This window comes from Hipposideros armiger, unplaced genomic scaffold (assembly GCF_001890085.2).
Source record: "Hipposideros armiger isolate ML-2016 unplaced genomic scaffold, ASM189008v1 scaffold_1430, whole genome shotgun sequence".
Taxonomy (NCBI): domain Eukaryota; kingdom Metazoa; phylum Chordata; class Mammalia; order Chiroptera; family Hipposideridae; genus Hipposideros; species Hipposideros armiger.
In genome coordinates this window covers 45010-71209 of record NW_017732780.1, presented here as the reverse complement: position 1 = coordinate 71209, position 26200 = coordinate 45010, and the positions used below count along the sequence as shown (strand labels likewise).

Here is a 26200-nt window from a genome sequence, read left to right as displayed (position 1 = left end):
TGCTCAGCTCGGGCTGGACTCGAACCGCTGTTGCTCAGAGCTCAAACTCTTGAGCGAGCTCTTAACCAACTGAGCCACTCGGCCGGCCCCCAACCTCTCTACTTTTAACAAGAGGGCGTCTCCTCTGAAATTTCTGGGTTGTTGGCAACTAGAGCCCGACTCTATCTTGATAAATACTGCATTTCTTACTATCGGAGGGCCTCAGTTTCCCCATTTGTAAAATGAGGGGTTAGACAAATGACCTCTGAGAACCCTTCCAGTTTTGATGTGATAGGTACCCATCCTATTATTACATGGAATGAGAGCCTTACCAGAACCAGATTAAATAAAAGCTATAGAAGCAAATCTAGCTCATACTACCAGCTGTTGAGTAATTCCAATACTGTGTCAATCCCCCACGGTCCTATGACTAAACCACACCAGTCAGAATTTCCACTTGTCCAGTCAAAAAGGATGCTGGCTCCTTGGCCACTAATTTTGCCTGGGAGCCATACGTACCTCAGGCCACTGCAGAACCTGGCCTTCAGTTCCAGAGTTAGTCGTATGAAGCATGAGGCAGCTTGGAAAAGTGGAAAGAAAGCAGAGAGCAGTTTAAACCAGACTTGTTACAGAGATTCCCAAGTGGTACTAGAGATTCTGGGTGGTACCAAAGAGTACTAGTTTTGGAGTCACTCAGACCTGGGTTCAAATTTTGCTCCATCACTCTCTAGTAGTGTGACCCTGGAACACTAATTTAACTTCTCTGAGAATCAGTTTCAATATCTATCCCTCACAGGTTGTTGTGAAGCTACCTGAGATACAGGCAGGATTCTAAACAAGAACAACAGCAAGAGCTCGCACTGTACCTGCTCTGGTGTTGGGGAGAATCTGTATTCTATCCTGGGTCTGAAGTATATGGCAAAGAATTCATCCCTCAGAGTTTCACAGCCATTTTTTTGTACAGCAGTTTAACCCATGACTCCCAGGGGGTAGGGGTGGGGTGCCCAGCTCGCCTGCTGGAAGGGCTCCTCCTGGCCCAGTCTCTCAGGAACCCAGGGCTTCTCCACCCGCTACTCCAGGCCTCTGCCCCACTCTTGGCTAGCAGGGCCTGCTTCCCTCTTCTCTCTTACAGGTTGGGCCCCGACCCTGCTCTATCTGGCTTCATACTGCATAGATCTCTCCATACACAGCTCTCTACCACCGCCCCCCAGAGATCTACACTTCTGAAGCTGCACCCATCCAGCACCCAAAGACTAGATCCTCTTGGCTCTTTAGTATGACAGGCAGGAATAGTGGATGAAAGGAAGGAAAGAAGTATGTGTCAGTTGTCACAATGACTAAAGGGTAGAATCATTCAGGGAATCTACTTGTTATCTCATTTATTATCAACTTGTTATCTCCTTGTTATTCTCATTATTATCACCATGTTCTAATGAGGACATTAAAGGTAAGAAAATTAATTTGCCCAATGTCAATAAACAAGTAAGGGATAAGGAAGAATCCCAACCCACCTGTGCTAACAACAAAGGTCCTGCTTTTTTCCTTCTTCAACATAGCCTGCCACCCACTCCTAGAAGCTCCTACTCACTCAATACCTGGAATAGCTTCCTAAGGGTTTCCTGGGCTCTGTTCTTTTCCTGGAGAGAACAAAGATCCCTCTAAACTGTGACAAGGGACCTCCCCAGGATGACCCAAAGCATCAATTAGAAAATCCCTCAAAATCCCCAAATTTACAGCTGCAGAAAGCATGCCCTTGTCTCCCCAGTTCTGGATCCTGGCCCTTCTCCTTCCCAAAAACCTTGCTCTGCTGATTACCCAGGAGTCTCTCTACTGCTCCATCCTATCAGCTGCTAATCACATTAAGTGCTTCTAGTCTTAGGAGGTAGAAAAACCCTTCCTAACTCCATGTCCCCTCCAACTATACCCTTATTTCTCACCTCCCCTCACACCAAACTTATTGAAAGAGTTGTCTGTCTTGTCCCTACTGCCTCACCTTATACTCACTCTTCAACTCACTACAGTAGGGATTCCACCCCCACCACTTCACGGAAACTGCTCTGGCCCAGGTCACCAACAGTCTCCATGATGCCAAGTAAACGGATGTTTTTCAGTTCTCATCTACTTGCCCTCTGGGATGCATCTGACACTCCTACCAGTCCCTAATCTACAAAACTCTTCACTCGGCTTCCCTGCTGTTTTCCTTCCTACTTCTCCATCTGTCCCTTACCAGTGTCCTTTGGAGGGTCCTCCTCCTCCTGACCATTAAATGTTGCTCTTACTTTGCCTTGGTCCCTTTGATCACTTCATTTTACACACTCACCCTTGAGGAATCTCACCTGCTCCCCACTACAGAGTCGGCCCCACAAGGACAGGGGTCTGTCTGTTGACTGCTATGTCCTTAGCCCTAGGACAGTGCCTTTCATGTAGTAGGTGCCCAACAAATATTTGTTGAATGAATGAAAGGCTGGATGCTCAAGACTTTATATCTAAAGACCAGATTTCTCCCCTGACTTCAGAAACATAGTCAGTTACCTGCCTAACATCTCTACCGGGACATCTCATAGGCATCTCACACTCACCCTGACCCAAGCCAATCAAATCCTCTGCTGCCTTCCCAAATCTGATTTTCCTCCAATGAGCCTCCTCTTGATAAAACACCACCACCCACCTAGATGGCAGCCAGAATCCAAAGCATTACCCCTAACTGTTCCTTCTCCCTCATGACCCCAATACTACCTTAATACCTACCACCCACCTGAATTAATGCAATCTTGCCTCCCTTTACCCCATGGCCCACACTGCTCCAAGAAGGATCTTTCTAAAACAGAAATTTGAGCATGTCACTCCCCTTTTTTACGACTCAGAGCTCCTAGGATAAAGTCAAAATTTCTCACATGACCAACAGGGTCCTGCATGACTGAGGCCTGACTACCTCTCCAAGGCAGATTTTTCACTGCATGCTAAGTGACAGGAGTAAAAGAAAAGACATTAAGTGATAATGATAAGATGCCAGCATAGCACAGAGATTAAGAAAGCAACCTCTAGAGCCAGATTCCCTGAGTTTGGATCCTGGGTATATCACTTCCAGTATGACTTCGGACAAGTCATTCAACCTCTCCTGAGTTTCAGTGTGCTCATGGGTAGAATAAGAATAATCACAGTATATAATTCCTAGGGTTTTTCTGATGAATGAATGCATGTAAAGCAGTTAAAACATTATCTTACACACAGTAAGAGCTTAATAAATGTCAGTTATTATTAGTTATTAATGATTACCACCATTCTCCTCCCCTTTCTGTGTTTGGCTAGTCCTGCTGCCCATTCTCACCATCACTACCACTTTCTAAGGAAGATAAAGGAGGCTGACTCTGATTCCTGGGCTTATTATGCAGATTGGGCTATTTATAGGGTGAAAACTGGAGAAGTGGGAAAGGAAAGCTTACATTTTAGAGAGGAAAAATGAGTAATGAGAGAAGAGAATAAACAGATGCAAGATGGTGCAGAGAAGGCTAACGGAGTCAAAAGCCACTTGGGTTCAATTTCAAGAAGGTACTTCAGTGTATAGTTAGATAGCAGCTTTCACACAGAGTGTTCCCACTCCCCTAGAAGGCATTCGAAAGTATGTGGGGATATTTTTCAGTTGTCACAATGATTGGGGGTACCTCTGGCATTCAGTGCTCAGGACTCAGAGATGCTAAATATCTTGTGAAGTCTGAGGGAATATGGAGTATGACAGTAATGTGGAAAGAGGTGTGCATTGGGGCTCTTAACTAGAACCTCCTTGATACTCAGAGAAGCACCAATACATCTGAGAACTGCCCTTAGGACTTTGCTTTTTGGATGATATTTCCTCCCACTCAGCACTGGGAAGAGCATGGACATTGATTCTGAACAAATACGTACACTTCCCATCCGCAGGTATGCTCTCTTTGAGTACCTAAGCAGCTGCCTAAGGTGCCTGCCTCTCTTCCAACCTCCACACTTGCTTGCTACCTACCGAGCTTCTTGGAGAACTTCTCCTTCATGTGGGGAACGATGACAAAAAGACTCTGTAGAATTGAGAAGAACACTTCCATCAAGGCTGGCTGAGTGGCCTGCTCCAAGTGCCTCTGCAAAGAACCAGGAGGGAGAACACAGTCCGCCAAGAGCCTCTGAAGAAAAATCATCAGCAAAACTGGCTTCAAATCTGGAACAGTGACTAAACCCTTTCCTTTGAAGGGCACAAGCCTACAGCCAAAGCTTACATCCAACACTTAATAAAGTATGTAAGATACTTTACCTCTCTGGGCCTCTGTATCAGAGAGTAAAATGAGAATAACAACAAGTCCTAGCTCCCAGAAACAAACGAGATCTGATGTGTAAGTGCTTCCTAAATGATGATGCAAAGTGATACTCATGTGTCTATTACTATAGCCATAGTAATAATATAATTTACATACTGCCTTCACATTTATTTTTCTTGTGATCTTTGAACAGTCATGATGCAGCCTGATGTGGTAGACAGAGCTATGAATTGAGAGAAACATGGGCTCTCGTTCAAGCACTGCACAAAGTGTAATGTGCCCCTGGGTCAGTCCCTGCCATCCCCCCTCAGTGTCTCAGTTTCCTGTCTGTAAATAGCTGGAGCCTCAGAAACATGGTTCTAAAAGGTATCTTTCTTTTGTTTTTAAATCAAGTTTTTTTGAAAGAAAGAAAGAGAGAGGGGGGGGGAGAAGGGGAGGGAAGGGGAGGGGAGGGGAGGGGAGGGAAGGGGAGGGAGGGGAGGGAGGGAAAGAAAGAAAGAAAATACATGCTCATTAAAGAAAATGTGTGGAATACGGAAAAGTAGAAAGCAAGAATTCTATTATCTAATTCTAGATCTAGCTCTAAAGCTTTATAAATCTAGAAAGAAGGCAGAGCAGATGAGGACTCCAACGTGAATTGCCCAAGTGTTACTGTGCCCATCAGAGCTGCAAACCATGGCTCCTGACAAATCCTCCGCTTGAAGACCCTGGCATGCTGGCTAACAGACTTTCTCAAGAGGTTCTGTCAGAACCAGAGGCTGCCTCCCTGCTGCCACCTACTGTTCCCAGGTGCCTGTCCTGAACAAACGGGACTCTTCATGGCTCACAGGATGTGCAAACCTCAAACACGACAGGACTCTCTCGAGGTCAGCTGGGCAGTCAACAGCTCTGGACCCAGATCTTCCTACCATGTCCATCTCAAGTCAGCTCAAAAGGAAACTCTTCCAGGCAGGTCTCTCTTTAGAGTGACCATCTCTCATTTTACAGAATACACATATGTGTTCCTTAGGGAAGCGTGGATCACAGACATTCACCACTGCTCTTGACTATGCAGAAGGAAAATGGGTTCAAATCTTAGCCCCGTCATGCACTTGCTTTATAACCATAGGAACATGACAACCTCATCTTTAAATTGGGGAGATTATAGCACCTATCTCATGGGGTCATTGGGATGATCAAATTGGGTAATATACTTTGTTATATACCTATTTATTACTTTATTATAACTGCTTTCTGCTTTTTCTTAAGAGGCATCTATTAGTTTTACAATGAAACACTACACTTTGTTTTTAAAACCAAAGGAAAAGTGGTTGCAAGAACAACCTTGTTGAGACCCTCAGAAGGACCAGTTGAGGGATCACTGCCTTGTATCTCTAGACCTGGCTCACAGTCACATTCTTCTCCTCCCCAACTTTCATTCTGTCCATGGCTCAGGGGAACCCACCATCACCATGGGGATACAAAGGGAGTCACAGGCACTGAGAAGAAATTCTGAGAAGGCCTCCAAGGTGTCTTCCTTCTCGGCACTGGGAGCTGTGAATGGGTTCTCCTGGGCCGAAGGCTCGCTCTGGAATTCCACAGCCAACCTGAGAAATCAAGGTGTGAGTACATCCACTGCTGCCTATGTAATGTAAAAGTTAGAAGCAACCTCCTATAGGATCAGGGTCCAGAGAAAGTGTCCCTCTCAGCAGATCTGGAGAAAATTCAACAGGCCTCAATGAAGGAAAGCCTGATCCTTGGCTACCTCTCTGACTTGGTGCTCCCCACCCCCTCTCCCATAACACCTGACCCTTACACCCTACTACAGGTACTTCCCTGAAGTACATACCCCCCCCCCTCCATTTGCTGTTTCACATCTCTTTGTCTTTACATCTGCTGTTCTTTCTACCTGGAGTGCCTTCTGCGGATTTGTGACAGTCTAATGAATTCCACACACATATACACAAAACACTCTCTTCCCCAAGAGACTGTGAGCTTCTGGTGGGCAGGAGCCAATCTGACTCACCTTTCTACTTCCACTACCTAGCACCCGGCCTGACACACAGTAGATAAAGAAAACATTGTTAACGTGAACTGAATTAACCCAACAAGCATTCAGTGAACCCTCTGGGGCTAGGTTATTTGGGAAGAGGAACTAGTTGAATGAGACACAACCTTCACCAGAAGAGGATCTTTAGAAAACTCCCACTCTAGCTACCCATCCTCAAACCCCCTCCACGCCCACACATATCCCTAACCCGCACCCCAGTCAAAGTCCTCTTACTCTGCAGCGAAGATCAGAAATCAAGTGTTGCTTCTAGAACTTCAACCTTTGTCTGATTCCTTTCCATCTGCAACTACCATACTACTATTTCAGACCACAGAGGGCCCCTCACCTGCAGGCGTTTCTAAACCCCTCCAGAGTGCTCAGGAGAAACTTTCCCCTTCGAAGAATGTCCTTCTCCACATATCTACTGGAAGCATGGCCCTGAGGTGAGAAGGAGAGGGGAACCATTAATGAAGTACCTACTCTGTGTCCCAGTCTGTGCTTAGATGACCACAGACCTCTTCCTCTCACACTGGAGTCTGGCATTCCCATACACCTAATACTTTCCAGGGGATCTTGGTTATAGCCTCACAAATCTAGCCATCTACTAGCTCCTTTAAAAAAGGGTGTAAGGGGGAACCTTAACCATCTGTCTCCCTGTGAACCACAGGACTGGCTCTTATTCTATTATATGCAGAAAGCTGTCACAGGCTGGTGGACATTAGCCTAACTGGCTGTAATCCCCATAAGAGTTGCTTCAAAACACACAAAAATTCCCACCCGATCATGGGTGAAGAACTTAGTTTCCAAAAGTAATCTCGAAAGACATAGTCAGCATTCATATTAACAGCATCCTTTCTGATATTTTAAGTCCATTGACCATTAAAAGCCAACAATTACAACATTGCACACTGGTTATATTCTTTCTAAAATTCTACTGAATCCAGCCTTAAGTAATTTTGTGAGCATATTTACCATATCTGCTTGGATAATATAAAAAACAAAGTATGTCGTAGGCTTGAGTACAAACACCCTGGAATTTACTATCCAAAATCAGGTACTCGCTAGTTTTAGACCTTAGAGAAAAATTATTTAACCCTTGTGGCTTCAGTTTCCTAATCTGTAAAAAATGAAGACAGAAATTATTACACCTCACAGCTCTGCAGTTAGGGGGGAAAAATAATATCTCCTTGTAGGTATGTGATGGGCACGAGAAAAAGCTATGAAGCGGCATAGAAAGGTAAGGCAATTATCTTCTAAAAACCCATTACAGCGTAATCTCCAGACTGCAGTGCACTAACCATGGACCTCCTGCTCAGTGGGGTCTGGGAAAAATCGGAACACCGGTCCAGCATGGCTTCAAGCAAGGCCCGCAGTTCCCTGTACTGCACGGGTGGAGCACTCTGGTGGTCTTTCCTGCATCCAGAGAGACAAAGACAGGCTTAGGGCAAGGTAAGGGTACTCCAAGATGCCTTCAGGTTCATGGGCAATGGAGGGAATGTGGCTGATCAGAACCTGGTCAGGTCCAGGATCTGCTCTGATAAAAATCCTTGCTCCAACACTTACCAGATTGCACGAATGTTTGTGAACATTTCTCATCCTCTCTAACCTTGTTTCCTCATCTATTAAATTAGTAGTTCTCCCCTCACAGAATTATTCTAAGACCAAATTAGATAATGTATGCCAACCACCTAGCACGATGCTTAATAGATAGTAAGTCCTTATAAATGACAGCTATGACTATTATTATTGTTATTAAGGATACGAGGGTTTTCTCACTGGGAAGGGCCTCCTGGTGAAAGAAGTACTGTCTAGAACTGAAGGTGCATCAAGAGATGTATATGGCCAATGTTCTGAAATAAGTGATAAGCAGCCCTCTTGGGGAAGAGAGATCAAATTTGCTCTCTGTTACCTTGATGAGGAAAAACTGGATCAATAGGTACATGTTATCAGCACCCAGATTTTATTTCTATAAGAAAGAACTTTCTAAGAGTCAAAACTCTATAGAGGTAGAGGGGACTATTTAGGAAGAAGTAAGCTCCCCATTCTTGGAGATTATAAGCAGACTGGAAACTACTTTTTGGAGATTCAATCATTTAAGTGTGGGGTAAATGTGGAAAATAACACTTAAGGTCCATTGGAACCCTCATATTCTACGGACTTGGAGGAGGTAAGAGTCATTGACTAGTTTGTGAGTCCTAAGAAGCCAGGGACTGGTTCCATCTTTTCACTTTAGCTAAATAGCTAGATGCACTGTAAATTGATGCTAAATAAAAAAGATGTTAAATGAATGAATAACTACTTGACAGGGTATCAGGTAGCTGTATTGGTTTCCTAGGGATGCTGTAATAAATTAATCACAAACTACATGACTTAAAAATCCAGAAATTTATTCTCCCATAGACTGGGGGCTAGAAGTCTGAAATCAAGGTGTTGGCTCCCTGTAAAGGCTCTAAAGAATCCTGCCCTGCCTCGGGTGGTTGCCAGCAATCCTTGTCATTTTTTGGTTTGCAGCTGCAACATTCCAATTTCTACCTCTGTCTTCACATGGCCATCTTCCCTCTGTGTGCATCTGTGTCACCGTATGTCCAAATCCTCCTCTCCTTATAAGGGCACCAGTCATTGGATTTAGGAGCCCACACTATATGACTGCACGTTAACTCACTTTAGGAGGATGCTATTCAATCCAGTGCAGTAAGTAAGGAGAAACCTACGTTAACGCTCCTCACTGGGCCTTTTTTGAACACTGAGAGTAATCTGTTGGGCCTTCTAACAGGCACTCAGTATATAGTTAAGGCTTGATTTCCCCTATCCTTCTTCATTTCTGGAAGCTCTAAGTTTTTATTCTATACTAATTGTCAAGTCCTGGTTCCACCATCTTTAAATTCTTTTCAGCAGTTCTCATTGCTCATTCCTTGTTCTAGTTGTACTTTCTAGAGACCTTTGAACCATTCCACCTCAGAGGGACCACCTCAGTAAACATTCTGGGAAATTAAAGTCAAAAGTAAAATAGTCTAAGGATTAATAAGTAGCCCCCTACCCGTCACTCTCCACAATTCTGGCCCAACCAGCTTTCCGGATTCATCACGTACTACTCTCCTTCACACAATGATACCCTCAGAAATCCCTAAACTTTCCCACCAACGTGTTTTGGCTAATCCTGGTCCTTCCACAAACCTAAATCTCTTTCATCCCTCATAGCACAGTTCAAATACCACCTCCTGCCTACAAGGTGTTATCAGCTCCCATGACACCAACCTCCTGGCAGACTTCCAGCTCTGCATGGGCACCTCTAATTGACACCACTCCTGCTCTACGCCTTAGTTACCCTGTTGGTTTACTCATCTCACCCTCACTGAGATTGATGTATCAGATTTAGATTCAAATCCAGGAAAAACAAAGGGGGAAAAGAGACAGACAGGAGTCATTGTAATGTAAATGCCATTTTTTGTTTCAATTTTTAGAACCAACCTAGAGTCAAATCACAAAGATTTAACTATGGTTTAAAAAGAGACTAAATAGGGCCAGCCGAGTGGCTCGCTTGGGAGCGCCAGCTCTGAGCAGCAGGGCCCCAGTTCGGATCCCACATATGAGGGCCAGTGACGCTCGCCCTCTACAGCTAAGATGATGAACAATAGCTCAACCTGGAGCTGGGCTGCTGTGAGTCACCGGCGATGCCGTAGGCTGCGCAGCAGCAGGGCTGCAGAGGGCTGCTGGGAGCTATGTGAGCAGCTGGCAGCTGGCGTGAGCTGCCAGGAGCCGCTGTGAGCGGCCAACCAATGACCGATGACCGATTGCCTTATCTGGGAAGAGCACAATGATCATACCAACATGGGCCAATGAAGCAACGTCCTCCACAACTAGACTGAAGAACAAAAATAGCAATTTGTCTACCTGTCGGTTTCCCTTCCCCGATTCCCCAACGCTGTTCCCCTCCCCCCAATTCCCCAACAAAATCTTAAAAATAAATAAATAAATAAAGAGAGACTAAATATTAACAACATTTACAATGTAAAGTTAAGGATACAGCTGACTGACACTGAGAAGTAGAAGGTAGGGAGGAGAAAGGAAAGAGTCAGAGTGCTAATATACTCAGCTAACCAAGTGGGGAGTCAAGCGATAGTGCTTCAAGTCAAGGGAACAAGAAATACAAGTTTTGTTGCTGGTTCAATTCCAGGCCCAAGCTGAGCTGCTGCTGAGCTGCCACTGTTGGCAGGATGGCTCAGCTAAAAAAAAAAGAAATACAAGTTTTAAGTATATTAAGTATATTAAAGGTTTGAAGACATAAAATATTAACTAGCAAAAATGCCACCGAAATGTAGAGAAGACAAAAATGTGGGCAAAATCTTGGTCTTTCTTACTGGCAAATCAATAAATGTCCTACATTAACAAATAAAGAAAACAACCAACATTATAAGAATATTATTTATATTTATGGAAATAACCCCCAGAACTAAAATCAAAATGAGTTAAAATTAGCTTCCTGTAGGAAGTGGGGACAGGGGACTGTTCCATTTCATTATAAACCTTCTGCATATTTTATTTTTTGAATATATTACTTTGTTAGTTTTTTAAAGTGAAAACATGGAAAGAAAATAAAAGGTACTATATATATATATATATAAATCCGGGTTTCCTCCATTATTTTTTTTCAAGATATCAAGCATCTTGCCAAGGACTAATTTCCCATCTTGACCCTAAGATCTTAGTCTCACCATCCATTTTAACATCATTCATATACTGCCTATCTATTAGGAGAAGGCACATAGCAGTGCAAAAACTAACACGGTCCATGATCTCTGGGGGGTACAAAAAACAAATAAGTAAACAAGAACTATCAAGTGTTTGGTAGGTGCTATCACAGCCTAAAAGGTCAGTTAGGGAAGCACGCTCTGAATGAGACCTGAATGATGGGAAGAAGCCAGTCATGCAAAGATTTAAGGGAAGAATATTTTAGGCAGAAGGAACAATTAGTAGAAAGGAAGTAGGGGGAAAGTTTAAACTAAAACAAAAGACTGAGAAAAAAAATTATATCCATGAAATAAATACAGAATAAAATGCTATTAAAAAAAAACATGTAGCAAATTAGAAAGAATTCTTCCATATTGAAAATATGCAAGCAGAAATAAAACTCAAGCGTTGAAAGTCAAGGAAATCTCCCAGAGGGCCGGCCGAGTGGCTCATTGAGCGCAAGCTCTGAGCAGCAGGGCCCCGGTTCAGATCCCACATAGGCCAGTGACGCCACGCCCTCTACAGCTAAGATGGTGAACAACACCTTGACTTGGAGCTGGGCTGCCATGAGTCGCCAGCGACAGCATAGGCTGCAGTGGGGCTGCAGTGGGCTGCCATAAGCTACCATGCGTGGCCGGCAGCTGGCGTGAGCTGCCGTGAGCAGCCGACCAGTGGCCAGTGACCGATCTAGCTCACCCAGGAAGAGCGCAATGATAATACCAACATGGGCCAGTGAAGCGATGTCCTCCACAACTAGGCTGAAGAACAAAAGGACAGCAACTTGTCTGTTCCCTTTCCCCAATTCCCCAATGCTGTTCCCTCCCCCAATTCCCCAATAAAATCTTTAAAAAAAAAAGAAAGAAAGAAACTCTCCCAGGAACTAGTGCATAATGACAAAAAGATGAAAACCTGTCATAAAACAAAGAAAATTTGATGACCAATCCAGGATGTCCAACATCTAAATGGCAATTCCAGAAACAGAAACCAGAGTAAATAGAGAACCAAAGAGAAAAATCAAGAAAATTTCCTACAAGTAGCCCCTGGAAGCTTCCCCAGTCTTGACGTAGCCCTCAGATCCATGCAGAGGTGGAAAGCTCAGCCTGCCAGGGTCTCTCACCTCAGAAAGGCAGAAGTGGCCTTCACTGCCTCAACGGCCACCTCTAGCACAGGACTGCTCACTGCCTCTTGGAGGGCACGGCCTGCATCTCTGCACATGGCTGAGCTTGTGAACAGCTTGATCTCTTCCGGCTGCCTAGAAATGGTAAATGAGGAACGAGTGAGTGAACTCTTATCACTGACCCCACGAGGGAAAAATCCTTCGCTTCTTTCCTTCTCCAATCCGGGCTCTCCAGACCTGATGCTCCACCGCTTTGCTCACCGAGTCAGGATCTCAGCAAAGAGCAGCAAGCCCTGCTTGTGCAGCTCTGTGTTGTTCATCTTCAGGCTTCCCTGTAGGCTCCTCACCACTGACTCGATGCCTACCTCAAAATGACACAGCAGAGGCAGGGATCAATGCTCGGGAGTTCCTTCACTGCCTGCTCAGGAGACGTGAGATGCTCTGCACAGCACATGTTTGCTGGCAGCCCCTCATGGAAGGGCCCTGACAAAGTTGAGCTGATGGGGCAGGACTGGGAGATCTTAAGGGAAGGCCCTTATCGGATTCATCCCTGTCTCCTCAAAACCCAGCACAAGCCAAAGCACAGACCCTGGCACTCAAAATATTTAGTGAATACCTATTGACTGAGCTGCGCCTTCTCCACCAGACACACTCCTATTCCTCCTCAAAGAATCAGGTTTGACTGCCACCCCTCCAGGAAGCCTTCCCTGATCCACTCAGAGCAATGGGCCTTCCTTGAGCTCCCATACCTCCTGTACTTCCCTGTAGCAGAGCCCTAATCAGCTTGTTTGTATTTCTGTCCCTTTCCAGAGGTCAGGGACCATACTATCTCTAAATCTCCAGGTCCCAGCCTGGTGCCTGGCATAGAATAGGAACACAGAATATAAAATGAAAGACTGAATGTGTCCAATCTAAAAATCTATATGCAATATAAAAAGTCCCAGACAAATGCTTTCTTCCATCACCAGGAAGAAAATGGACAGTTTTAAGAAACTTTGAAAGGATGAATCAGCAAAACTTAGGGACTAACTAGATGGATAGATGTCTGGAGCACAGGAGAAGAAGGAATCCAAGGCTGAATAAAGTCCTTAAGGTGCAACAGGAAATCACTTAGTGGCCTTCCTAAGCATATATACTTCTGCTAATCAGTGAAGAGCAGAACTGTTTGGATGTTACTGCTTGCATATGAATCTGGTAATGAGTTTGGGTTGATGGAAATAACCAAACCCAGCATGCCCTTCCAAGGTGCAGGCTAAGCCCCCCATCAATGCTACCCAAATTTAAAGTGTTGTCCACCCAACCCAGAGCTAGTATAGGACCCCCACAACCAACCATACACCGTGTGGCACTTGGAAAAGAAGAGTGGCTCCTCTGCCAGAAGTATCAAGCAATTGTAGCTGGATGAGACGAGCACTTCACTGGAAGATGAAAGATGCTCAAAGAGGAACTCTGGCCGGGGAAAGAGGAAGAAAACAATAAATGACACCTGTGTGATCATGATCCCTTAACTGATTTAATGCTAGGGCCCTGGAGTTATTCAGCATCTCACACCTGTTACTTCATCTCTTCATACACCCTCTCCCCTCTCTATGAGACCTGATCATTAATTCACAGATAAACCTGGAAAATGCTTTCAGGGTTATGGTCTAACATCATCTTTTTAACAGATGGGGCAACTGAGACCCAGAGAGAGGTACTGTTAGTGCTGGAGGTGGGACTAAAGTCAAGCCTCCTGATCTTCAGGCTGGATAGCAGCATGATGCAGAGAAAAAGTTTTTAAAGCCTGAGAGGCTTACTTTCCCTTCTCTCAACGACTAGACTTGTCAATTAAAGCAGTTATTTCCCTTCTGTGACCCTCAATTTCTTCATCCATAAACTAGCAAAGATGAGGACCTAAATGTGGCAAGATTACCAATACACCTTAGGGTATACTTCCTGGCTCATAACAAGCCCTCAAGAAACATCAGTTCCCTTTGCCTTCCTGGTTCATGGGTCTTTCCACCACCCCATACTAGGCGTTTATTCTTAAATGGTCAAATAAATGACAAAGATCAGTAACAAATTGTTCAAGATCATATAAGAAATCTGTAGCAAAAGAATTGAGATGTTATGAGGCCTACTTCCTGGAGTCTGTCATGTACAACTGAACCTGCCACCAACCCATCCCTCCAGTATGCATTATCAAAACCCCAACAGGACTGCTGCTGCTGCTGCTGTGGCTTGAGGGTCTCCAGTCAGAATCCTAGGGTCCTTGGAGGAGAAGGTTAGAAGGGGCCCCCTACCTGGGATGTCAGCATGGATGAAGGCCGGGGCATATTTCTCTGGGGAGCGGACTAGCACTGCAGTTACACAGTGGGCACTGGCCACCTGCAGAATCTCATCTCTGGAGAGGAGAAGCTGGAGAAACAGGCAGCAAAAGGTGCCAAAGTTACAAACAGCACTGACAGGACCAGGGGGAAGCAGCTTGAGTGCCTCAGAGTAGGAGCCCTAATTGTCCATGAATCCCTCCTGCACTACCAATTGCCAGGCATGAGGATGCTCAGGGAGGGCAGTTAAGGATTATGGAAACGAGTGAACAGCAGCAGGTGAGAACTAGAACAAAAGATCACAATGGCACTCAAAGAACATTAAAACCGTCACCAAGAAAGGCTCAGGCCATCATTTACAAAAGCACTTTCACAGCCCACATCTGGTTTTGATGTTTGCAACAAGACTGGGACATAACATGGGAAAATTCTTCTAAGAGACTCATTCTACAGTGTGCACAAAGGAGTTAACATAGCAGGTCTAAGACTGTTATCTTTACAAAGTCCTGCCTGCAAGGATGGCTATTGATTGGGTTTGGGAAGTTGGATTTCGGGAGGGTTCCCATCACTCCCAGAACTGATAAGAGTGACTCACTGTGACTAAACTACTTATACAAACAATATACTGAGAGTACCAAAAAAATGTATACACATTTTAAGAAAGGGAAAAACCGTATTAAAATTGTACAATAATACTCACTATATTCTGATAACAAAAGATGAACACAAGTCATGTGTATACATTTTTTTGGCACCCCAAGTAGTTTATGCTGAACACCTGCTTTCCTTCTGGGACTCTGAAATTTTGGTATGTACTAGGCAGAGGGTGCCTACGTGACCAGCCAGCCCCCAGTAAAAACCTTGGGCACTGAGACATTAATAAGCTTTCCTGCTAGGCAACATTTCACACTGTTGTCACAATTTATTGCTGGAGGAATGAAGTTCATCCTGTATGACCACAAAGAGAAGATTCTTGTAAGCTTGTGGTTGGGTTTCCCCCAGACTTCACCCCATACACATTTTCCTTTTGTTGATTTTGCTTTGTATTGTTTCACTTAAGAAATCATCGCTATATGACTATACACTGAATCCTGTGAGTCCTCCTAATGAATTACTGAACCTGGGGGTGGTCTTGAGGACCCTCAACACACAGAGAAAGGAATTAAAGTTCATCCAGGTTAAGTTACCTACTCCAGGCAACACAGCTAACAAGGGTAACCCAGGTCAGCCATGTCCAAATCTAGGAGTCTTCCCACAACTGAGATGCCTCCCCCATCAAAGTTTTAGATCAGATTACTTCTCTACTCAAAACATTTCAATGCATTTCCATCGTATAAAATCCAAACTCCTACTGGACACCACAGTTATCAGGATTTCACATTAAAATATTATTTATCTTGCTTGCTGAGTTTGTGGTAGAACCCCTTAAATTTTGTACCTTAGGCAAGTGCCCCACCCTAGTCCCAACCTTGCTGGTTATTGTAGTAAAATAAAATGTTGATCATCCCAAATTGCCAATGGAAGAACATCCTCCACATATGGATGCAGGTGGGGACCTCTAAACCAAGAATCCTGTCTCTACAAAGTTCTCTCCCCCTAGGAAAGTGCTCTCTAATCTCAGTTCCTACCACCATCATGCTGCCTTGGTGCACTGAAAGGTCAGAAGACCTTGTGTCCCTGCTGAGCCCTGGATCGAATATTCTAACCAGATGTTACCATGGACACCAAGATGGCAACAGCAAAATGAACACAGAAAAGAACCCAATATGAAATCTTTTTGGTTCAGAGACACAGAACTTTCTCTTCAGAGTTCACAGGACCTGTGTGGACCACTCCAGAGGCCTCCCAGGGAAACAAGGAGCAGTTTGTTCTGGATTTTTAATATCTAACTCACTTATCCCCAACTGTCCCTTTTCCAGGTCTGACCAGGGCTCCTCCTCCTTCGTGCAGAAGGAGTCCCACAATAGGGTCCATCAATGATTGTCTTTCTATCAGATGATGACAGTAGCTCTGCCAAGCCCTGGGCTGAGCACTGCAGAGAGAGGCAGCTAAACTCAGGTCCTACCTTCAAGAAGCTCCCAGTCAATCAACCACAATACAGTCAGGTAAGCACTGTGACAGAGGGGCACATTCTGCCTGAAGGAGCCAGGGTGACAGGGGACTTCTACCGGCCATGAAAGCTGAATCAGAGATCAACAGACAAAGGAGAAGGGAAAGGTTTCAAAGGCAAGGGGGAGATTACCTGCACAGGCACAGAGAAAGGACACCCTGGCATACACAGGACCAGAGAGAAGGTGCCCATGGCTGGTACCAAGCTGAGAAGCTTGAATTTTATCCCTGAAACAATGGAGAAAGCTTTGTTTCTGTTGCTGCCTATATCGCCCATTCTCGGGCAGCCCAGAAGTGAGGCAGAAGATGGCGACAGAAGGATTCATGACTGAAAAGAAACCTACTTTGAGTCTTCAAACAGCATATTGTTCTAGCCAGTAAGGAAACACTTTGGAAATCCCAGACAGAAGGAGTGGTGGATGGGGACAAGGCCCAGGAGGCATTCAGGCTTCCTATTATTGAACCTAGAAACAGGGAATCACAAGACAATGACCTTTTTGAGCACCAAAGGCAGTGAGGTCTCTCCTGGTGGCCCCTCAACACTCTCAGTGCTTTCCGCCAGTGCAGAGTTGTTCATGATCATGGACACGAAGAGATCATACTTCAGCAGCTGCCTCAGCAAGCCTGAAGAAAAAAGGGTAGGGAGGAGCACAGGACCCAGAGTAGCATACCCAAGGTGGCCCTCACACATCCCCTCGAGACTTCTTCATGTCTCCTAGAGATTCCTAAGTATTGCTATTGTAAAAGGAATTATTTTCTTAATTTCTTTTTCAGATAGTTTGTTGTTAGTGTATGGAAACACAACTGATTTTGTATCCTGCCACTTTACTGAATTCATTTATTAGTTTTAATAGGGTTTTTTGGTGGAGTTTTTAGGGTTTTCTGTATATAAGAATTCTAGTACTATGTTAAATAGAATCCCACCCTTTCCTGTGCAGCCTCTATAATGGCATTTATGACAATGAACTTCAATTGTTCATATCTGAACTATGAGCTCCCTCAAAATACAGCTTGGATTTGATCATCTTTATGATTCAAAGCCCAGCACAGGGCTATGTGTGGCTGGACTGTTCATAACAGAGCTCTTGGCCCAAGCTGTGAAAAAAAACTTCTGTCACCCACAAACAATGCTTTTCTCTGTAACTCCTGCTCTCAGGAGCCTCAAATAACAAGCAAAGAAACCTGGACATAATCCTGGAGGCCAGAGGGAGCCATAGATGATTTTCCAAATAGGAAACTGACAGGACATAAACTGTGCAGTACGAAGATTAACTTGGCAGCAAGTACAAGATGCACCAGGGCAGGCAGTAAACATGGGAGGCAGAAAAATTGCTGTCCCACTTTCTTTCCTCTTCTCCTTCCAAAGGCAACATTCTGAAGATGTCACACCAGCTCTAAGCATCTTTCACAGTCTGTGCATCCCAAACCCATGACTTCTACCCTTTGCAAAGCAGCAAGCTTCCCCACAACTAGAGAGCCAATATCACAAGTCCTCAAGCAAAACCTCAAATGCTTTCTGTCTGTTTTCTCTCTAGTCTCATGTCTTACCCAAGCAGTTGATCTGTAGCTCCTTTGTCTGGGCACCATCCAACGTGGAAAGGAAGAGAGGACACAGCTTCTCCCGGAAATGGCCTGAAAGCATCTCAGCTGCCATTGGTGAGGAGTACAGCTTCCCATAGAGATAACAGACAGAAGCTTGCACCCCCTCACTGGGGTACACTAAACCTCTCAACAGATGCTCCATCAGGTCACCTGTCCAGAAAATAATCAGGATGCCAGGTGAACCGCACAATGTCAACTGCTATATGAAACTCCAAACTGTTGCCCCCAATGGGGTAGTAATGATAATCCCCAATAATCCCCCACAGTAAATGATTTCTGGACATTTGATCAAAAGGGAAAACTAAGGTTTAGAGAAGTGATTTACCCTCAGGTAAATCTTCTGTAAGATTATTTATTTGTATTTTACTGATAGAAAAGAGTGCTTCAATATTTCAGAATTAATTCCTCCTTCCACCCAAAAGGAAGATTCACGATAGGTACTTAATTCATTTGTTTTAAAATAGTCAACAGAAGTAGCCCAAGACCAAAGTCAAGAAGCACTTTTTTTCAAATTGGCCAAACATAGGGCACATTTTGCAGATGAGGAAACTAAAGCCTAGAGAAGGAAATTAATGACTTCCTATGTGTATACAGTGAATGGACAGCCCAGATGGAAGTGTGACCAAAGCAGGTGAAGGAGAAATGGCAGCTCTTCCCCAGAGGTCACTCACCGTGCTCCATTACAAGCTCGTCTGCCAGAGCAGGGATGGCATCCACCAACTTGCCGAGAAGGGTCAGGGTGGCCAGGCTGCCTCGCATGGAGGGCATGTTACACAGCTACAGAAAGTGAACACACTCCACTCTATAAATTAAAATCAGGACAGATCTCCCACCAAAATTTATCTTGCTCTATCCACACCAAACCTGTATTGTGCATCTCTCACCACAATCAGTAAGCAGTCTCATTAGCTAAGTGGCTATCTCCCTTACTGGACTGGGAAGCCCCAGGGGAAAGGGACTGAGTCAGATTCCTCTCAGAGCCCTCAGTACCTAGCTCAGTACATGTTTGTTAAACTGAATTAAAATTAGCATATTTTGTCTCCTATAGAGCCATAAACTTGGGGGGGGGGAAGTTGGGAACGTCATTAAGACAGAATTCTGGTTCAATGCAGAAAAAAAAAATTATTATCATCATTACTATAGCTACTATTTTGGAACACTCTCTTTTTAAAATATTTTTATTGGGCATTATTGGGAAACAGTGTGTTTTTCCAAGACTCATCAGCTCCCAGTCAAGTAATTGTTTCAATCTAGTTGTGGAGGGCGCAGCTCAGTGGTGCATGCGGGGATCGAACTGGCAACCTTGGTGGTATGAGCACTGCACTCTAACCAAATGAGCTAACCGGCTGCCCCTTGGAACACTCTATTTGCCAAGCACTATGCTTGGTACTTTACAGGGAGAGTCAGTAGTATATACTTCATCTTTTCTATTGACTAGCTGTAGCACCTTAAGTAACTCTTAACTCCTCTTGTGGGAAATGATAATAGAACCAACTTCATAGGGTTGTTGGGAGGACAAAATGAGGTATTGCATGTAAAGCATCTAAAACACTACCTAGCATATAGAAAGTGTTAAGCATATAGAAAGTGCTCAAAGTGTTAAGTGGCATCATCATAATGATAAGTATTGATATAGTACATAGTTATAAATCCAATCTGACATATTAATCTATGCAGAATACTTATAATTTAATATAATTTATAATTAAATGTTGTTCGTGATGGTGTTAAGATGAAAATTTGTCTTTGTTTTGCAAAAAAAAGCCAAAAAGCAATTCTGATATCACTCCTAAATCTTAAACACAATGCAAAAGCTGCCTGTTTAATTGATATCTTTGACTATATTGGAGCAGGTCAAATATACCCACTCAGTGCTTACCTTAGATGCTGATAAAAGTAAATGCCTTCAGTACAAAATACTGTATATAATTCAAACCAAATAAAACTACTAAGCCAAGACATAATGAACACATTTCCTTGACAAGTTCATCAAGGAAATCTGTATTATACTTAGGAGGATACAGACAATGGCTATAGGTTGATTATGCCAGAAAGATGGGACTTCACCACATGGACATAGATAGCATTTGGGAGATTGAAAGGGGAAGGAAGGAAGTGGCAAAGAGTGCTGGGACAGGATCAGAAGACCCAGGACCCAGCTCTGGCTCTGCCACTGCCTCAGTGACCTCAGGCAAGCCCCTTCTCCTCTGGATTTCAATCTCCCCATCTATCCAAACAAGAGCTGGCCCAATTCTGATGCCTGAGGATCCTGAGGGGTACTCAGGAACCCACAACTAATTACTGACCTCTTTGTGGCACTCATCCAGCAGGCAATGAATGGTCTGCTCTAATTTCAGCTGAGTTGTAAGCTGGATAAGGACTGAGCAACACAATAGCATTACTAATCAGAAGACAATCCCTGGCCCAGAGTTCACCTTTCATACCCCTTCTACTCAAAGTCATTTGCTTGTGTTAATTTGTGTTCGTCTTTTGTAGTCCCCTAGCCCCCTTTAAACCATCTGTGCACATCCAGACCAAAGGATTTCTGGCTTCTTCATTGTTTTACATCAGTGGTTCACAACTAGGCTGCACATTAGAATCACCTAGGAAGCTTTAAGGAAAAAAAAATACTAATGCCTAAGTCCCACCCTAGACCAATTAAATCAGAATCTCTAGAGAAAGAGTAAGTATCTGGATATTTTTTTTTTCCCCAGGTAAGTCTATTGTGAAGCCAAGGTTGAAACTACTATTTTATCTATACTTTTCCTTCCTCGGAATTTGCTCCTTCATATACTCAAAAATAGAATCATGAGTTCCTTTGCCAGTAATTGCTAATAATATGACCTCACAACCCTAAGCCTGCCCTTCTACACAATCATTTGTGATGCTTCTGCTGGTGTCTTTAAGGAGAGGTGGAAAAGAGGCTGGCTCTGCAAGTGTGGGAAAAGCTGCAAACTAGATTCAGCTGCTGCTGTGGGCAGGCTCTACCACTTCCAGGATAAATAAGCATTCTAGGATAACACAGAAACAGGAAGAATGCAGAAAGCAAACAGGAAACTGACGAAGGAGCAAGTCCTTCTTCACCCTGTAGTTTTGCTGTCTCCATCTAGTGTCCACCACCTCAGTGAAGTTCTTGGGGTCTGATGAGGGTTCTGCAAGCTATGTTGCACCAACATAGAAGCGAATGGCTTTAGAATTATAGCCCCACTGAAGGTGGCCTTGAGGAAAATGGTGAAGGGAAATCTTCCCACCCCTTCCAGTGGTCAGAACTTCAAGTGATACGTTGTTTGTCCACATTGTCTGTATTGCGAGATGGTCAGAAGTACATACAAATCATATTGACTTATGATCTGTTACAGCTGCTAGTTGTTACAGATGCTAAGTGTGTGGCTGGATGCTCATGGACCCAGCATTAGCCAAGCAGCATCCTCTCCTCAGAGGTCTGAGTTTCCTATATGGGTCCTTCCTCCAAACTTGTAGTTTAATAATTCCAACCTCTCCCTTTGTTTTCCCAGCCCTAGGAGTGGGAGCTGCTTTCTGAAATTGCTACCTCTGTGAATACCTGCTGTTCTCTTTTTGCCTTCAGTTACCTAGGTAATAATTCTTTATATTAAAGGGGTTTTTTTTCTGTTCAAATAACTGGTGTGGTTTGTTTCCTGACTAGACCCTAACTGATGGAGTTCTTGCTCTTGCTGCAAGAATCCTCCTATCCTAGTATTTTCGTCTTCCTTCTTCTTGAGTCCTTTATAGGTAAACCAACACACTTCCACAGCTTTAATCACCACCCATATGCAGACAACTTCCAACCAAACAATATGAATGTAGTAAAAACAGAATCTTGTATATGTCTTTGTAACAGCACTCAGCAGCTCTGATTATTTACCAGCCAATCTCTCCTCCAAATTGTAAACTCTCAGAGGGCAGGACCATGTCTTATGCATCTGTGTATCCCCAGTGTCTGATATAGTACTTGGCTCAGAGCAGGTGCCCAAGAAAGAAATGCAAAATTAATGGCTGACAATTAACTAAGTTTTCTTTATCTGTCTCTAAAATGAAACATTTCAAGGGGCTGGCCAAGTGGCTCAGTTGGTTAAGAGCTCACTCAAGAGTTTGAGCTCTGAGCAATAGCAGTTCGATGCCCAGACCGAGCTGAGCTGCTGCTAAGCTGCCAACAGGTGGCAGGATGGCTCAGCTAAAAAAAAAAAAATTATAATAAAATGAAACATTTCATCCAAGTCTCAAATAATGAGAGCTGCTATTCAGGCTAAAATCTGCAGCTTCAAATGCTAGGTACACACAATTTCACCTTACCTTCAATACAGAGGTCTGCTATACTCCCATCTTCCACATTGCACAACAGTCCTTAGAGCAGAGAGAGGTAAGAGGGGGATAGTTAATAGTTAAAAGAAAAACAAACCCACAAAGGCACACTGTGTATTCTAAGACTAACAGCAGCTTTAAGCAATGTCCCAGCTAAATTTTATCCTCCCACCAAACACCTACCTAGACGTTCAGTGACTCACTCTGGCTTTAAAGGAATAAAAACAGTCAGTGTGGTACAGGATAAAAACTGTGTGCTCTGGAGTCTAACAGACCTGGAGTAAAATTCCTTCTGCCAGTTGTTAGCTGTGATCTCCCGGGGCCTTCAGAATCATCCTATCTCCCTTAAAAGACTGTCTTGGCAGTTAAAAGCCTAAAATGCCTCTAGCAGAGAAAAGCACGCAATACAAGTTAGCTCCTCTCCTCCTTGAAAGGGCTCATTCCATAGGACATTATAATTGTATTAAAAGAAGGAACCTTTTAATTCATCTCATTTTACACATGAAGAAACTAAGACACAGAAGAGAGGAAGTAACTCAATCAGGGTCACAGCCAGGTCAGCAAACTCCAGTCTGGACCTCCTGATCCTGTTCAAAGACCATACAGACTGGCTCTTTGAAAGATCATACATTTCCCATATTCATCTTCACACTTTTACTAACCTCTTAGCTGTAATTACCATACAATGCATCATGTATCTTAGAACGGTGACCATTTCTTCATCATTATGACAAAACAATTTGCTAATAAGTTAAACTGTTATTTTGCAAAAAATCTAAATTATCTTTCCAAGACCATTTCTCCAAAACCCCAAAAGCAAATATACATATTATACATGCACAATTCACGCTGTTTCCCTTTTAATCTCACCAAAAAGCATGTTTATGAGGTGAATACAGACTCTCTGATCCTGAGCCACAAACTGCATGACCAGGGAGGCGTGCCTCACGAGGACATCTCGGAAGCAGGACAGCACATGTTTCTTGCGCACCAGCTTGGGGTAGATAAAGAAAAAGATTCAATCGCAACCAAGTCTCAGCCATTCTGAACCCAAACAATTCTAATTATATATACAATATATAATTATACAAATATAATTACAAGATGATACTGGAGGGATCATGTAATTTATGGTAAGATCATATTCCCTCAAGGGAGTATGGAAAAGGGCATCATTTACACACAGGAGTCCGTGTGTTCATTCAGAGGATTATACATGAGCTAAGGTTCCTAATACCCTATGTTTACATAGCACTTTACTCTTCACAAATCACTCATTTGTCTACTTGCTCATTTAATCCTAACAAGATGGTGAAGAAAAGAGAAACAGGTATTATTATAACCATTTTGGAGATAAGACAACTGAGGCTCAGAGACTTTCCCTAGGATTCAAATCTAAGTCTCCAGCCAGGTCTTGTCAAAAGTTTGTGCTTTCCACTTCAATAGTCCAGCAAAGTGATACTGAGGACCCTTTGTCAACCTTACAGAGGTAAGTAGAGAAAATACATCCTTCCATTCAAGGCAGACATAAATCTTCACACTCAATTCACCTCCCTGTACAAGGAACTGAGTAGTAGCTGTGCAAAGTAATCAAGATAATAGCAAAAGTTGGGTCAAAAAAGGGGTGTGCACAGAGGATATAACAGGAACATGGGTACAACTGACTACATCATCCCTTCAATTGGTGAGAGCTGAAGCTAAGAAAACTGTGTTCAGTAAAAGGTGAAGTTGCAACTCTTATTGCCTCTAACCTGTGTTATTGCAAGTCTCCTGTTTTCCTTCACCAGTTCCTCCTACATAAAACATAGCTAGCGATCTAATGGAGTCACTCAAAAAATCTCAATGACACTCCTTCACCTGCCAATCTGATTAAGTCCAAGCTCCTTAGCTTGGATTCAAACTCTTCAAGGAACTGACCTTAACCTGGCTCTCCAATCTCAACTTCCCTTCAAACACTCTAACTACCTTCCCAAACTCATCCTTACAAATACCTGCCTCCTGGAATAAGATGCCCATCTCCTCTCGTCCAAATCTTACCCATAGTCTCAAGCCTAATTCAAATGCTTCCTCCTCTAAAAACCTTTCCTAATTTCCCTCCTTATCCCACACAGCACTTTACCACAGATATGTCCATTTTCGCAATTCCCAGGATTGCGTTCTTATTTTCTCCCCTACCTCCCTGTTTTATTCATCTCTAACTCTGACTCACTGTCCAAGAGTGACAGCCTCAGAACTTCTGGCCTCAATGATACATCTCAGATGTTATCAGCTAGCCCAGCAGTTCTCAGATTATAGTCTGGGGACCCTAGGAATGCCCAAAACCCTTTCAGGGAATCCATGAGATCAAAATTATTTTCACATAATACTAAGATGCTATTTGCCTTTTCCACTCTTATTCTCTCACAAGTGTATGGTGAAGTTTTAAAAATATTACATGACATGTGATATCACAACAGATTACATGTAGAAATATATGAGAATCCAGATGTTTTCTATTAAACCTTACATTAAAGAGACTTGCAAAAATGTTAAGACAAAGCCAGTCCTTTCACTATCTTTTTCGTTATGGAAAACATAGTTATTTTCACTTTTTAAACTACTTATGCAACAGAACTGTACACTTAAATGGTTAAAATGGTAAATTTTAAGTTATTGTGCCAGAAGAAAAAGAATTTTGTTAATATGTAATGGATTTACATTATTTTTAAATAAATTAATATTTTTATATTTTGTTTTGATTTCTAATACAGTAAATATCAGTGGATATAACCCACATAAGCAAAGGCTCTTTGGCGTCCTCGACAATTTTTAAAAGTGTAAAGGCATCCTGAGATAAAAAAACTGAGGACCACTGAGCTAGCCCATCACCCCACCCAAGGCCTGAATTCCATCCCCACCTCCACCCGCCATGAATCTGAGAGAAAAGTGATCTCCCAAACTCTTCCTGGATGCCTCCACGAAGAAAAGTTCACGTCAAAGGTGGGTAGGCACCAAGAAACGGCAGCCATGTTTCAGCTGGCTGTCTTCCCACTTCATCTCCCTTCTGCCTGGCTGTAACTTCCACCCCGTGTTCCTGTCATCACAGAGACCCAGGAAGCCCTCTCCTCCACATTCACACGCTCAGAAATCTAAAGGGGATGAGGCGCCTAGCTCACAGGCTGAAAAGGGGCTAAAATGGAGGGAACCTGAGCTAAGGCTACATCCTGGCGGAAAGGGGAGAGGATCAGCATACCGCAGGCCGGCTAGAGAGAAGAGGGGAAGGCGGGAAGGCTTGCCAGGGAGCCTTGCTGGGGTCCTGGGGGCCCCAGATTTAGTGTGGACAGGGACAGGTCCATTTCAGGCATGGAGTCAGGGGCAGGGCCTCGTTTGGAAAGGGCGGCCTACAAGTTAGACTGGGGCTGAGGTCGTTCAGCCAAGAAGGACGACCTGGTTGCCTGTTTAGGGGGTAGATTCAACGAGGCGGATGGGCCCGGTTAGTTTCGGAGTAGGAGGGTCGGGTTCAAGGGAGTTGGTCTGGCGAGGGGTGGCCCTGTTCAACGAGGGAAACGCGGGGGCCTGGTTCGCACCGACACGCCGGGCTCCGGCAGCAGCTCCAGCGCGCAGGCCAGGCAGAGGTGTGGGGGCACGGGCAGCAGCCAGCGCGGGTCATGCCGGTAATGGGCCCTCTCCAAGAGCAGCGCCGCCGCTTCGTCCCTTCCGTGGACCGGGATGCCTGCCGCCGCCTCCC

The 26200-nt window shown here is 44.0% G+C and overlaps 1 protein-coding gene across 1 annotated transcript in view; it reads right to left on the bottom strand.

Annotated features, from left to right (window-relative positions):
* Window positions 1-26189, bottom strand: part of MEI1 (meiotic double-stranded break formation protein 1) — a 70570-nt gene extending 44381 nt beyond the window's left edge. Inside the window, exons 1-16 of the mRNA XM_019633889.1 lie at window positions 26040-26189; window positions 23344-23467; window positions 22465-22515; window positions 20460-20533; window positions 18825-18930; window positions 18100-18303; window positions 17045-17175; window positions 14419-14533; window positions 13469-13585; window positions 12398-12497; window positions 12137-12271; window positions 7590-7704; window positions 6638-6729; window positions 5707-5848; window positions 3977-4088; window positions 499-559 (exon numbers count right to left, since the gene is read on the bottom strand). Of these exons, the coding sequence (XP_019489434.1) occupies window positions 499-559; window positions 3977-4088; window positions 5707-5848; window positions 6638-6729; window positions 7590-7704; window positions 12137-12271; window positions 12398-12497; window positions 13469-13585; window positions 14419-14533; window positions 17045-17175; window positions 18100-18303; window positions 18825-18930; window positions 20460-20533; window positions 22465-22515; window positions 23344-23401 (1613 nt within the window). The 5' untranslated portion in view covers window positions 23402-23467; window positions 26040-26189. The remainder of the gene's footprint in view (window positions 1-498; window positions 560-3976; window positions 4089-5706; window positions 5849-6637; window positions 6730-7589; window positions 7705-12136; window positions 12272-12397; window positions 12498-13468; window positions 13586-14418; window positions 14534-17044; window positions 17176-18099; window positions 18304-18824; window positions 18931-20459; window positions 20534-22464; window positions 22516-23343; window positions 23468-26039) is intronic.
* Between the last annotated feature and the right edge of the window lie 11 nt (window positions 26190-26200).